The sequence below is a fragment of the Aspergillus steynii genome (genome assembly GCF_002849105.1).
Source record: "Aspergillus steynii IBT 23096 chromosome Unknown P170scaffold_2, whole genome shotgun sequence".
Lineage (NCBI taxonomy): Eukaryota > Fungi > Ascomycota > Eurotiomycetes > Eurotiales > Aspergillaceae > Aspergillus > Aspergillus steynii.
In genome coordinates, this window is record NW_020194399.1 from 1,108,513 (window position 1) to 1,125,129 (window position 16,617).

At 19.8% G+C, this 16,617-nt stretch overlaps 1 protein-coding gene across 1 annotated transcript; it reads left to right on the forward strand.

The window, feature by feature from the left end:
• Positions 1 to 15,401: 15,401 nt before the first annotated feature.
• Positions 15,402 to 15,572, forward strand: P170DRAFT_348934 (uncharacterized protein; the record flags this gene model as incomplete). Its single annotated transcript, XM_024843707.1, has 1 exon — positions 15,402 to 15,572. A coding segment is annotated over one exon (171 nt), but the record flags the coding sequence as incomplete, so codon positions are not given.
• Between the last annotated feature and the right edge of the window lie 1,045 nt (positions 15,573 to 16,617).

A 16,617-nucleotide genomic window follows, 5' to 3' on the forward strand; every position in this document is an offset into this window, starting at 1 on the left:
TTTTTATTTTTATAAGTTTTTTTTCTTAAAATCCTGGCAGGAGCCCTACAGTATATAAACTAAATTAATATAAGATTAATTTTAAGTATATATAAGGCCTTAAAAAAACTAAAAAATACTATTAAGCTAGCTAGCCATTATTTTTATAAAAAAAATAAAGTTATTATTACTAAATAGCTAACTTATAAAATATTATTAAAATTAATAAAATAACTTTTTTTCTAGCTAAAAAGATTTTTTATTTATATAAGATTTTTTATAATATACTAAAAATATTTACTATACTACTAAGATTATTACTATTCAATTTATTACTAATATAAATCTTATTATTAATAAAGACTTACTAGCCTATATTACTAAACTATTTTTAAATAATAAATTATCTCCTAAGCCTAAGGGGCTGCTAGCTTTAATATATTATTATTTTATATAAAAAATAAATAGGATATTAATGTTTTTATAAATTATAACTTTTATTAATATATCTGATCCTGCAGGGGAAAAAATATTTATATGAAAAAGCAGATCTTATATATTTTTAAATCTATATTATAATAAAAATAACTAAAGTATAAAAATCTTAAAAAATATAAAACCTTTTTTTTAAAATTTTATATTATCCTTATTCTATCCTTTGATTAATTAATTGATTAATTGATTCCATTATCCTCCATTTCGGCACTAGTACAGGGCCATGCTGGAGTTACAGTAGCAGCATAGTATACAGGATCTCTAAAGTATCGCGGCCAGTTAACCCGCCTTAATATATATATATATATATTAAGCAGGGACAAACTACTATAATAATATTATTAGGGATCTTAAGAATATACTGCCAGCTCTACTGTAAAATCAAAAATACTTAATATATATATATATATAGATAAGTGCTAAAATAAAAAATTAGGTAATTAGGAAAAAACAGATAAATTAGTTATATTTTTAAGTTTTATCTTTAATTATTACCTGGGATTGCTGTGATCCCAGGCCTTTTATTATCTCTTATACTAAGGTTCTTTAATTTTTTACTCCGCAGTATTCTGTCCTGTGATATTTTTTTATTACCCTTTTTATATCTTATTTTTCTATTTAGCTAACTTTCGGTATTTTTTTTACCTAGCCCTCCTTTATGACCCACAGGCGGGCTATCTCCCGCAGATAAAGGAGATATCTTATAATAAGTAAGAATTAGGTAGCTTTAAAAGCGTGCTAAAGATTAGTTAGGGTATTTTTTACTTATTATAGATAAGTAGTATAATTTGCCCCCTAAAGCTTATTCTGTAGCTGATTATAGCAGATATAATATAAAAAAAGATAGGTTATTATCTCCTCTGCTTATTTATAAAGATAAAAAAGGTCTTTTTATTTTTAAATAATAGTTAAGAAGTAATTAAGCTTAATCTTGCTTATATATATCTAAAATAATATGTTTATTTATAAGATAAAGAGATTTTTATAATATTATATTATTTTAGATTAAGGATCAAGCTTTAAGAAATATTATTATAAATATCTATTATAAGTTATATACTACTAATTATTCTTTTATTTTTTTAAATATTCCTTAATTTATACTCTAGTAATAAAGCAGAGTCTATATCTTAATATATTAATTAATTAAGTTATTAGGGGCCTTAAGGAGATCTTATTTTATTAATTAGTAATTTATTTAGCTGTATTATTTATTATTTTATTATTAGGGATATTAAGATATATAAGGATTTAATAAAATACTATTTTCCTAGATTTCTTATATATATTATAATATTTAGTAAGTAACCCTATAATCTCCTGTACTAGGTATTACCCTGAGCTAAATCTTAGGGAGATTAGATTATATAGGGCCTTTTAATTATTAGTGTAAATCTCTAGGGGTTTGTATAAGAGGAGATAGTCCCTAGCTAATTAGAAAGCTAAAATAATCTTAGTTAATTCTGTAATAAAGATAGTAGCCTCCTGCTCTATTTCTAGGTAGGTTATAAAATAGATCCTGTGATTATAAAATATTATAATAGCCTTTATTTCTTGCAGGCCTCCGGGGACCTGCTTTATATTAAAATTATTAATATAAAGATAAATATATAAAGAATAAATAATTATCTAGATCTTACAGTAAATAATAATAAAATTTTTTATAATCTTAATTTAGATTAGTAGAGATTATTACCAGGAGGCTATAAAGTAAAAGATATAAATTTTTAAAATAATAAAATTAATTTATATTTTTTTTAGAAAAATTATAGTTATATATTTTATAATAATAGCTAGTAGCTAGCTAGTCTTTAATTATTATATATAATAGTTAATTAGCTAGTTAATCCTTAGCTGTTATATATAATAGCTAATTAGCTGGTTATATAGGGGTGAGAAAATAAGCTAAATAAGTATTTATAATTAGGTTTATTTAAGCTAAAGATATAATAATAAAAAATATAATTTTATATTAAAAATATTTATTTTTATTAATTTAAAGCCCTCTAAGATAATCTTTTTTATATATTATTAAATCTTTATTAAGATTTATAAATATTTATTAAAGGCCTATGTATAACTGTAAGTCTTAAAAAGATATTAAATTAAAACTATATAAATAATAATAAAGATTATATAGGTAAGATATATATATTTATACTTTTTAGTTAAGATACCCTAGTTAAAGCTATTTAATATATTAATTATTTATAATATTTTAGAGATGCAGGCCTTTATATATTTTATATATAGCCTAAATAAAAGGTCCTTATTTAGTTAAATCCTAAGTAGCCGAGTAGTCTAGGTAGTTTATATAATCTAGCTGTTACTAAGGTCCAGAAGGGTAGGTTACTTAGGTTTTAGGGATAAAACTTAGTATTTTAGGGCCTGTCTGTTAGAGAAGGTGTCAGATGGGGTAGGTAGGTCACGTGGGTTGAATAGAAATTTCAAATGGCTAGATAGAATAAGGAAAATCGATCAGTCAGATGAAGTAAACAGTTCACCTGGACCACCTAGATCTGAAATAGATAGACCAGAGGTCCTACCATTCGCTATGCATGTAGATAGATGAAATTAATTAACTGAATAAATGAAATTTAATTAAATAAATTAAGTAGGTAAATTAACTTGATAAAAAAAATAAATTAATGCAGGTTATTAACTATATATTTATAGATAATTAAATCAGGGTTAATTTAATCTAGCCCTAAGCAAACATTATAAATATAAAATCATTAGATTCTTTTAGACCTTTATCTATAAGTTATATTATTAATCTAGGCCTTTAAAATCAATCTTATAGATTATTATTAGATTAATTTAGATAATTAAATAATTAAGATTTTATAATCAGAATAATCAGAATAATCAAGATTTAATGTATAAATTATAATAAAATCATTTAAATAATATTAAAATAACTAGGATAATAATATTCACTTTATAGCTTATAAAAATAAATAAAATATTCTAGATCCTTTATATTAATCATCTGAACAAAGCTACTAACTATAGTAATTAAAATAAACTTTTAATTTCTTAAATAAAAAATTTATTAAATTATATTTTCTGACTTCCATAGGATTCTAATAATTAATGATTTGCTAATTAAGAAGATAAGCTAGTCTAAAATAAGAAATCCTTTAAAAATTTTTCTTTTTTTATTTTCTACTTATATTAAGCTTAGTTTTATTTTACTTTTCTCATATAATTTAGTGATAGAAGTAAGAGTTTAATAAAATAAGAATAAAATCATAATAGATTTTGGTTATAGGGCTAAATTAGGTGATTCTAATAAATTAGATAATATTAGATAACCCTAATTAATACACCCCTTCAGTTTTAAATTAATAAAAGTATTAATTAAAACTGCAAATATTAAAAAATTAATTATTTAATAAAATATTTAATATTAACCATATTTAGTTATTTAATAAATTTTATATATTTTTACTTAATTAAGTATTTAATAAGGCTATCTATAATCATTTAATTAGTAAAAACCTATTTTAATTTAATAGATTTCTTCTTGATCTCTTACCTAAGCCAGTAATTACTAATATTTATATATTTTAATTTAGTTTTATAAATTAAATTAGGCTTAGTAAGCAGGTTAATTATTTAATAATTAATATAATAAATATATAGTTTTTCTTTAAGGTTGAACCCTATAGCAGTAAATAAATATTTTTATTATAAAAAATGCTTATTAGCTGTAATTAGGGCTAATAATTCTGCTTTGGTAATAAATAAAATAATTATTTTTTATTTTTTTAGCTAATTAATTAATAAGTTTATTAAATAAGTAATATATAAAGTCTTCAGATAACTTTTTTTATAATAAATTTATATAAATTATATTATTAGCTATTTTAAAAATTAATAGTGATTTTAATTAATCTATTAAATTAAGACTATATTAAATTAAATTAAATCGGGTTTTATAAATAAATAAAATCAGATAATTTATTATATTTATATAATTTAAATAAGGTTTAGTTATATGTTCTGCAAGGATTTTATAACTTTTTATAATATCTGGTCTAAAAATAACTATAAAGTATAAAACTAAGCTAATTTTCTTTTAATAATCTATATGATAAGGCTTAGTAAGCAGCTACCTTATAAATTCGCTTAAATTACCAGATAGTAAGGGTATTTTAGATAAATTTTAATTAGCTAATTCAAAGCAGTAAGCAACTTTTTTAATATAGTCTGCTTAATTAAGCTAAATTATTTAATTTTACTAGTTTTAAATAACTTTTATATTTAGAAATTAGTAAATTTTATTTAAATCCTTTAAATTATATATTAAAAATAATTAATCTTTTAATTTATTAATTTTCAATTAATAATTTTAATTATATAATAAAATAATATTATTTATATAAATCATCAAAATTATATAATTATTTATAAATAGGTAGGGATCTTCAGGCACTAATTTTAGGCCTAATTTTTATAAAATATTCCTTATTTTTTATTACTATAATAATAGGGATCAGCATAGTTTATATAAAGCTTGTTTTAGCTTAAAAACCTTATTTTATTAACTGAATCCCGGAGGCAGTAATATGTAAATTAACTTATTTAATTTATTATTTAAAAATATATTTATTATATTTTATTTAGCTATTTTAAGATTAAAAATAGTAATTAAGGCTATAATAATCCTAAATATTTGTGTAGCTAAAGTAATAGCCCTAAAATTAAGATTATTAATTAGTTAAAGGTCTTTATAAATGTATATTTTTATTTTAAATTTTAATAATTAACTTTAATTAATAAATTTATATTTTTATACCTATTTTAATAGTAAGATCTTTTAAATTAAGTTATCTGTTTTAAAAATAGCTTCCTAGGTATTTATTTTAATTAATTAATTATATTTAATTTTGTATATATTTAGCTATTTATTTTAAAAAGGTAAATTTATTATTTTATTTTAATTAGTTGGTTTAATAGGTAAATTATTTTGATGTAATTTATTATTACTGATTTAAGCTATAAAAATATATAATTTAATATAAAATTTTAAGGTATTTTTAAAGGTCCTGGGTTAGATAATTCTAATCTATTTTTTTTAGAGATAATAATTTATAAAAATTATTATAATTATTAAAATTAAATAGTGAATTATTAATAATAACTTCGGGTGATTAAAAATATAGGGTAGGAGTTTAATTTTCTAAAATTTTGTTACTTTAAGTATTTGATTAAATTAGATTGGTTTAATTATTTAATTTAATAGTTTAATTTTTATATTCAGATTTATAATAAATAGGATTACATTTACTAAATAATTCTAATTTATCTTGTTCGGGTTCAGAATAAATATTATTAATAATTTTATCTTTAGTAAACCCTAATTTAGTAGTTTTAGATAAATTAATTAAAATTAAAAAAAATTAAATTATTTATTTTTTTTAAAATTAAGTATGTAAGGGGCAGCCACGAAGGTTCTGTTCCGGGCACTTGGTTCCCTTAGATGGATGTACTAAGGAGTCCAGGACGCCTGCGATACGCCTGTAAACTGCCTATTATATATTGAGAGATATAAGAAGTTAAGGGATAAATATAAAATAAATAAAATTAATTACTTAATCTTCTAGGGATTAAGCGGGTAGTTTTTTTTAATAAAAAGTTTTATAGGAATTAATTTCTGAATACCTTAATAATTTTATAAATCTCTGATAGTCTAGTTATTCTATATTTTATATTAAGATAAGTACCGGTAATAAATATATCTTTTTTAATAAAATAATTATTTTTGGATATTTAGTATAATATCTTATATTTTTATTTTAGTATTTCTGTATAGAGCAGAATTATTTTATTTTATTTTAAAAATTATTTTATATTTAAAATTATCTCTATAATTTATTTGTAATTATTATAATTTTAATATTTAATAAGAGGTTAATTTATTATATAGAAATTAAGGTGGCTGGGTATTTTATAAATATTTAAAATTATTTAATACTCTTTTATAGATATAAATAATATAAATAAATTTAATAAAATTAAACTTTTTTTTTAAATTCTTATATTTATTCCTTATATTAAAAAAAGTTAATTATAAGATTCTATACTGCCCTGGTGATAGATTTTATATTAATTTATATAAAAATTAGTTTTTTAGCTAGTTTTTTTATTTTTTCTATTATTTAAGACTATTATAGCCTTAATAAAGTAAAAATATATTTATTTTATTTTTTTTTAAAAAAAGATTTTATTTCTGCTTTTATAAATTTTTTTTTAAAATCCTAGTAGGAGCTCTATAATATATAAACTAGGTTAGTATAAGACTGATTTTAAATGTATATAAGATTTTAAAAAACTAAAAAATATTATTAAGCTAGCTGGCTGTTATTTTTATAAAAAAATAAAGTTATTATTACTAAGTAGCTAACTTATAAAAATACTACTAAAGCTAATAAAATAACTTTTTTTTTTTAATTAAGGAGATTTTTTACTTATATAAGATTTTTTATAATATACTAAAGATATCTACTGTGCTATTAAGGTTATTATTACCTAGGTTATTATTAATAAAGATTTTATTACTAATAAAAACCTGCTGGCCTGTATTCTAATATTATTTTTAGATAATAAATTATTTTCTGAGCTTAAGAGATTACTAGCTTTAGTATATTATTATTTTATATAAAAAAATAAACAGGATATTAATTTTTTTATAAATTATAATTTTTATTAATATATCTGGTTCTGCAAGAGAAAAAATATTTAAATAAAAAGATAGATCTTATATATTTTTAATCCTGTGTTATAGTAAAGATAACTAGGGTATAAAAATTTTAAAAAATATAAGGCTTTTTTTTTAGGTTTTATATTATTTTTATTCTGTTTTTTTAAAAATAGTTATCCTGTTATTTTTTTTAATAAAGATCTAAGGTATTTTAATATATTTTTTTTATTATTAAAAAATAATATTTTTAGCTCTGTGCAGGATATCCAGGGGGGTATTATTAAAGTTTTAAATAAAAAGTTTTCTTAAATTAGTTATTATTTATTTTTTTAATTTTTTCTAGCTTTTCTTAAAGATTAGGGCTATTTTATATTATTATTTTATTTTATTCTGGAGCCCTTTAAAGGCGCGCCTATTTTAGTCTAGTATTTTAATATATAAAGATGCTAGGGTTAAAATTATAAATAATATATATTTAATTATGTATAACTAAGGTATATAAGTACTGTGTGCCTGTAAAATATTTTTATAAGCCTGTTTTTATTTTTTATAAAAAGAAATAAGTAAAATATAGGTTGCCCGTGGAAGTAAGGGCTTATTAAAGATATATAAATAATTTATTATAATTATAGAATTCTTTGAGTATTATTATTAGAATATTAAAAATAAGATATTTTAAATATATTAGTTTTTAAATTATAATATATTTTGTCTTGTACAGCTATAGCAGGGAATATTAGATTTATTTTATTTTAATCTAGTATAAGAAAAAATAATATCTGTAATTAAGGGTAGTAAGATATTAGATAAAGCTTAATAAGGATAAGAAGTTTTTTTTTTATATTAAATAAAAATAGGTCTTTAGGCTATTTTTCTTTATATTTTATTATTAACTTATAGTTTCTAATATATTATTAAAATTTTTAACTTTATGGGATAAAAAAAATATATTATTATTTTATAAGTAGACTGCCAGAGGTCTGTTTCTTATTAAAAAAATAAAAAACCCTATAAAAAAAATATTATTTTTATTTTTAAAAAGGGTAATAAAGTCCTAAATTTTTATATATATCTAGGGTTTCTAAGGCGTTTACTAAGTTATTTATAGGTTTTTATATATTTTTATAATTAGGGAATCCAGATTATTTAATAAGATATTAAGTTTTTTCTTGTTGGTTTTAATATATAATAATCTTTTTTATTTTTTATTTTTTTTAGCTATTAATCTTGATAGATTCCTGGATTATAAATATTTTATTATTAATTTACTAGATTTATAGTTTTAAAAAAAATATAAAAGATTAAATAGACCTGTTTTTATAGTTTAGACAGGTATAATTAGTAAACTTATTTTTTAATAGGTTTTATAATTTTAAAAAGTCTAATATATTTATTATCTAATTTTTTAGATAATTTTTATATTAATAAATTTTTTTATTAAGTAAGATCTTATTATTAATCTAAAATATTATTAGTTTATAATAATAATTATAGTATTTCTTCTGTGTTTTAATTATTTACTAAAAATATTTTTTTAGTTTTTTCCGGAGATTATTTATATATTTTTACTATTATTTAATTAATTTATATTATATTTTTGTCTTGTAGTTAGATAGCTAAAATATTATAAAAGTATAGCCTATTAGCATCTGGTTTAGAGATATACTTAAGAAGGTGTGGGTTAAATTATTATAAGTAAATTTTATAAATAATAACTAATCTATTTAATTATCTTACTGGAAGTTCGTATAATAATATAGGTATATTTTTATAGTTTAATTCTGTTATTTTGTTTGATTATCTGTCTGGGGGTAGAATACTGTATTTATTTAGTATTTAACTTAGAAAATCTGGTAGAATTTATTTTAGTATTTACTTATAAATAATATTTTTTTATTACTAATTAATCTCTTTGGTGCTGTGTATTTATAAATAATCTTTTTTATAAAAATATTAGTTAATTATTTAATATTAATAGTGCTCTGTACTAGGATATATTATATTATTTTAGTAAATTTATTTATTAAAATTAGGATTATATTATAAACAGAATTCTTATAGTCTGCTAGTAATAAGTCTGTAATAAAATTAAATATTACTAATTATTATAGTTTTTCTAGGATTAGTAGGGGATTTAATTATTTATATTTATAATAATATAGGGCCTTGTTATACTAATAAATAATATAACTAGTAATATAATCTATTATATTTTTTGGTATAGGATCCCACTAGAAATACTAATAAATAAAATCTAGTATTTTATTTTATCTAAAATATCCTGTAAAAGAATTATTATAATAAATATATAGTAACTCTTGTTGTAGCGTAATATGTGGAGGTATATATAAAATGTTTTTATATTATATAAAATTCTTTTTATTAAGGCTTTACGCCTCCGGAGAAATGATTTAATAAGATAAATATTATAAATTAATTATATATTATATAAAGATATCCTTAAATTATACTTGTTATATTAAAGTTTTAAGGCCTCTAATATTAGGTTTATATTTAGTTTTTTTATAATTATTTTATATGCTGATTAGGCTTGTCTGTAAGATATTATTATTTTTTATTTACTTATTAGTCTAATTTATCTATAAATTTATTTATATATTAAGTTGGTGTTCCTGTAAATAATTATTATTTATTTATTTATTAATTTAATTTTTTTATAAACTAGTTTAGGTATTAACTTGGCTTTTGTGTAATATAATATAATCTAGAGTATAAATATTATTAATTCTGATTTTAATATTTTTTTTTAAAGATAAAAGTTTTAGATCTCTTCTTATTTCTTAAGATAATTCTTTAGAATTTATTTTATTTTATAAAAATAATCCCTAAGGGTTTTTTAGTTATAATTTCTTTTATAATGTCAATTGGGGTCACCTGACATCACCTGATTCATCAGAATCACCTGATTTCGCCCCACAACTGAAATTATTCAAAATTCACTACGACTTTACTCTCACCTTATTGAACTCTCACTTCCACCATCAAATTGTATGGGAGAAGTGAGGTAAAACTGAGCTTAATATGAGCGGAAAATAAAAAAAGAAAAATTTCTAAAAAATTTTCTATTTTAGACTAGCTTACCTTCCTAATTAGGAAATTACCAATTACTAGAATCCTATAGAAGTCAGAAAACATAATTTAACAAATTTTTTATTTAGGAAATTAAAAATTTGTTTTAACCACTGCAATTAATGGCTTTGTTTAGATAATTAATATAAAGGGTCCAGAATATCTCACCTATTTATTTTATAAGCTATAAAGTAAATATTGCTACCCTGGTCATTCTGATATCATTTAAATGATTTTATTATAATTTATGTGTTGAATCTTGATTATTTGATTATTTATTAAATTAAATATTAATTTAATAATAATCTATGAGGTTGATCTTGAAGGCCTAGATTAATAATATAATTTATAAGTAAAGGCCTAGAAAGATCTGATAATTTTATATTTATAATATTTGCTTAGGGCTAGATTGAATTAGCCCTAATTTAATTGTTTATAAATATATAGTTAATGACCTGTATTGATTTATTTTTTTTATTAAGTTGATTTACCCACTTAATTTATTTAATTAAATTTTATTCATTTATTTAATTAATTTCACCTATTTACATACATAGCGAATAATAAGACCTCTAGTTTATTATCAGATCTAGGTGGTTCAGGTGAACTGTTTACTTTATCTGACTAATTAACTTTTTTTATTCTATCTAGCTATTTAAAATTTTTATTTAACCTATATAACCTACCTACCCTATCTAACAGTTATGAGCCCGGTCTAGCCCTTTATTCCTATTATTTATACATACACGTGAATTAATCATTTATTTATTTAATTAAATTTACATATGTTTAATTAAATTCACACCTACATCTGAATTAATTATTTGTCTGTTTAATTAAATTCAACCCACACGTAAATTAATTATTTGATTACTTACTACTGTAGTAAACTATTTACTATTTATATTAATTTAATTTATTTAACCCGTATACTCACTTTAAGTGTTTTATTTCACCTGTCTAAAGTGTTTGATTGATTTAAATTATTTTATTAATTTATTAATTAAATTCACACACACGCGAATTAATTAATTACTTGTTTATTCACTATTACAGTGAATTATTTACCTGTCTGATTTAATTAATCCCTACTTACCTAGTTCACTTTTATTTTATTGAACTTTTACTTTTATTATTGATTTATATAGTAAAAGTCAGGTAAAAGTAAGGTGAAATAAAGGTTAAGTGATTTAAATTATTTTATTAATTTTTTAAGCTTATTAATATAAATATAAAGCTTAATTTTTAATTAAACTAGTCACATGACTAGATATACTAGTTTAATATAATTAAAACAATTACTAAAAGCAAACATGTTTAGGAATTTATTAATCTTAGTCACACGATTATGCCTAATTAACTTGTATAGCCTAGTTACCCGGAACCATGTGACCTTAATAAAAATATTAGATTAATTATTAATCTAACCTAAAATAATCGAGCGCTTTATCGAGACCTTTTACATGATTATGAATTAGCGCTTCGAGAATACTATTATATAGATGAGGGCTTAGCCCTAATTCTACTTCTGATTACGAACTTAATATTATTAGCTAATAGGGTTTTAGTATCTGATAAAAAAACCCTATATTATGTGCTATAGATCCTTTAAATAAAACTAGCTCCTACTAATGAATCAAGAAAATGTGATATTATTAAGTAATATTATATGCTTAAAAATCTGCAGAATAAATATTTAATTAATTTATATATTTTACTATGGGAAAATGTTTATACTAAAGCGAAATCGCTTAAAATAAGTAAAGTAAATAATCTATACTAAGTTTAATATAACTTTATTAAAGCTATTTATGGGTCTTATTTAATATTTATAAATTATTAGAGCGAAAAATTAAATAATAAAATTAAATTATATAATAAAATACTGTCATTTTTTAATATGACTAAGTGATTCAGAGATTATGTAAAAATATTCCTAATATTTAAATATTTAAATCAACTGAGCCGAATCGCTCAGGCAATCTTTAAAAAAGAAGCCTTGGAAAATACTCTAAGCCCTAGGTTTAACCTTAGAACTTTTAAAAAGGAACGAAACTGCCCCTGTTAATTAGACCTTAATAAAGGTCACTATAAATTTAACTAATATTTCTATATTAATAATTTATTAAAAAAACCAAAAAATTAGTTATATGATCCTGAGGCTATTTAATAATTTAATAAAATTTTTAAAAATCCTAAATTTTGCATAATACTTAAAGCCACGAAAAATCACTTAAAATTAATAAATTAAGTAATAAATTAAAATAATAAATTTTTTATTAATTTAATTATAATAGCTTCAACTTTAATAAGACAAGAAAAATATGCTAGTCCTAATTAGGTATTTAATACTATTGCAGATACCCATATCTGTAATAATTAATTATTATTTAGTAATTATTATAAATTACCTACGTTAATCTCTATAAGGAATACCCAGATATTAATTAAAGGTTTTAGAACAATTAATTTAAAACCTTTAAATCCTTATAAAAATAAAATATTATTCGAACTATATTATTACGCCTATATTTTATAATTTTATATTAATATTTTATCTGCCTTAAAGGTAAGGTAATCAGGTATTTATCTTAATTTAAGGGCTATATATCTAAAAAGCTTTAATCACCGCCTGATTTATGAAGTCCTCAAGATTATAGGTATTTATTTGATTAAATAGAATATTACTAATTAAATTTAATAGTTACCTAAATTAACTTTTAAAAATAATTATATTCACTGTCTGAATTTATTACAGAATTTATTACTAAATACTAAAGTAAATGAATTAGAGGCCTATTTAACAAAAAATTTAAATAAACCAGTTATCTCCCATGGAATAACTAAACTATAATATTAAAGATTAGGACACCTGAGCTCTAAAGCCCTAAAATACTTTAATTTAATAATTAATAGAGTAAAAATTAATAATAAATTAACTAAAACTAAAGATTATTGCCTAATTTATCAATTATTAATTTTAAAATATTAAATTTCTTCAATTCTAATTTAATTAAGGACTAAACTATTTAAAACTATTTATTAGGACTTTATTCACTTAAATCAGGGAATCTACTAAAAACAATATATTAGCCATATATATTACCCTTATTCAAAATTTTATATAGCTAAGATAATTTTATTAAAAGATCACGTGAGCAATTTAATTATCGAAATAATTTAATTTATTAAATATTAATATTATATAACTATTAAACAATTTTATTTAGATTAAGATAAAAATCTAGCTTATTTTTATAATTATACAAGATCTAAAGGGGTAATCTGCAGTACTAGTCTAATTAAGTAACCTAAGTAAAATCTATTTATAAAGTGTTCAGATGCTCTAATTATATAAAAAATATAAATTTTATTTATTAATTCAGGATTACCACCATACTTATAGCCAGAATTATTAAATACAATAATATATATATTAAATCGCACCTCTACTTATTCACTAAAGTGGAGTACCCCCCATAAAACCTTATTTAAATATCTTGATTAATCTTTATTATATATAATATTATTACTAAACCTTTTTAACCTAAAATAATATAGTTACTGAGCCTATACAAGGATTTTAAATATTCTTAGATTTAGTAAGCTTAAACTGAGAGCTCTGATTAGCTACCTAATAGGGTATATTACCTTAAATATATGAAAAATATAGATACCTGGTTAAAATAAGGCTATTTCAGCATATAATTATATCTTTAATAAAACAAAGGTTTATAAAAATAAATAAAACATTTAAATATTTAAACTAGACCTAATTAGGTTAGAAAACCCCGAACTGCTCAGTCTTAAAAAAATTAATAATTTAATTTTTTTAATTTTGATTAATTTACCTGAAACTACTAAATTAGGATTTACTAAGGATAAAATCATTAATAATATTTATTCTGAACCCGAACAAGGTAAATCAGAATTATCTAGTAAATATAATCTTATTCACTATAAGCCTGAACATGAAAATCGAATTATTAAATTAAATAATTAAAATAATCTAATTTAATTAAATATTTAAAGTAATAAGATTTTAGGAGATTAACCTCTTATCCTGTATTTTTAATCACCCGAAGTTATTATTAATAATTCACTATTTAATTTTAATAATTATAACAATTTTCATAAACTACTATCCTTAAAAAAAAATAAATCAGAATTACCTGATCCAGGATCTTTAAAATTACCTCAAAATTTTATATTAGCTTAAATTAGTAATAATAAATTATATTAAAATAATTTGCCTATTAAGCCAACTAATTAAAATAAAATAATAAATTTACTTTTTTATAATAAATGGCTAAATGCATACAAAATTAAATATAATTAATTAACTAAAATAAATACTTAGGAAGCCATTCCTAAAACAGATAATTCAATTTAAAAGATCCTACTATTAAAATAGGTATAGAAATACAAATTTACTAATTAAGATTAATTATTAAAATTTAAAGCAAGAATATATATTTACAGAGACCTTTAACCAATTAATAATCTTAATTTTAGGGCTATTATCCTAGCCACACGAATATTTAGGACTATTATAGCCTTAATTACTGCTTTTGACCTTAAAACAACCTAATAGGATATAGTAAATATATTTTTAAATAATAAATTAAACAAATTAATTTATGTTTTACCGCCTCCTGGATTCGGTTAACAAAATAAGATTTTTAAGCTAAAATAAGCTTTATATAAATTACACTAATCCCTATTATTATGGCAACACGAAATAAGGAATACTCTGTAAAAATTAGGTCTCAAATCAGTGCCTGAAGATCCCTGCCTATTTATAAATAATTATATAATTTTGATAATTTATATAAATAATATTATCCTATTATATAATCAAAATTATCAATCAAAAATTAACGAATTAAAAAATTAATTATTTTTAATATATAATCTAAAGAATTTAGGTAAAATTTACTAATTCCTAAATATAAAGATTATTCAAAACTAGCAAAATCAAATAATTTAGCTTAATTAAGCAGATTATATTAAAAAAGTTGCTTATTACTTGAAATTAGCTAATCAGAATTTATCTAAAATACTTTTACTATTTAGTAATTTAAGCAAATCTATAAGATAATTGCTTACTAAGTTTTATCACGTAAATTATCAAAAGAAAATTAGCTTAATTTTATATCCTATAATTATTTCTAGACTAGATATTATAAAAAGTTACAAAATCCTTGCAAAATATATGGCCAAACCTTATTTAAATTATATACATATAGCAAATCACCTGATTTTATTTATTTATGGAACCCGATTTAATTCAATTTAATATAGTCTTGATTTAATAGATTAATTAAAATTATTACTAATTTTTAAAATAGCTAATAATACAGTTTATACAGATTTATTATAAAAAAAATCATCTAAAGGCTTTATATATTGCTTATTTAACAGACTTATTAATTAGTTAGCTAGAAAGCAAAAAATAATTACCCTATTTATTACTAAAGTAGAATTATTAGCCCTAACTATAGCTAGTAAGCATTTTCTATAGTAAAAATACTTATTTACTGCTATAGGGTTTAACCCTGAAGAAAAATTATATATTTATTATAATAATTATTAAATGATTAACCTACTTATTAAGCCTAATTTAATTTATAAAATTAAATTAAAATATATAAATATTAGTAATTATTGGCTTAGATAAGAAATTAAGAAAAAATCTATTAAATTAAAATAGGTCCTTACTAATTAAATAATTACAGATGGTTTTACTAAACACCTGACTAAGTAGGAATATACGAAATTTACTAAATAACTAAATATAGTTAATATTTAATATTTTATTAAATAATAATTGATTATTTAATATTTATAGTTTTAATTAATACTTTTATTAATTTAAACTGAAGGAGTGTGTTAATTAGGGTTATCTAATATTACCTGATTTATTAGACTCACCTGATTTCGCCCTATAACTGAAATTATTCAAAATTTATTATAATTTTACTCTCACTTTATTAAACTCTCACTTCTACCACCAAATTATATGGGAGAAATAAGATAAAACTAAACTTAATATAAGCAAAAAATAAAAAAAGAAAAATTTCTAAAGAATTTCCTATTTTAGATTAGCTTATCTTCCTAATTAGGAAATTACTAATTACTAGAATCTTATAGAAGTTAGAAAACATAATTTAATAAATTTGTTATTTAGGAAATTAAAAGTTTATTTTAACCACTACAGTTAATAGCTTTGTTTAAATAGTTAATATAAAGGATCCAGAATATCTCGCTTATTTATTTTATAAGCTATAAAATAAATATTACTACCCTGGTTATTCTAATATTATTTAAATAATTTTATTATG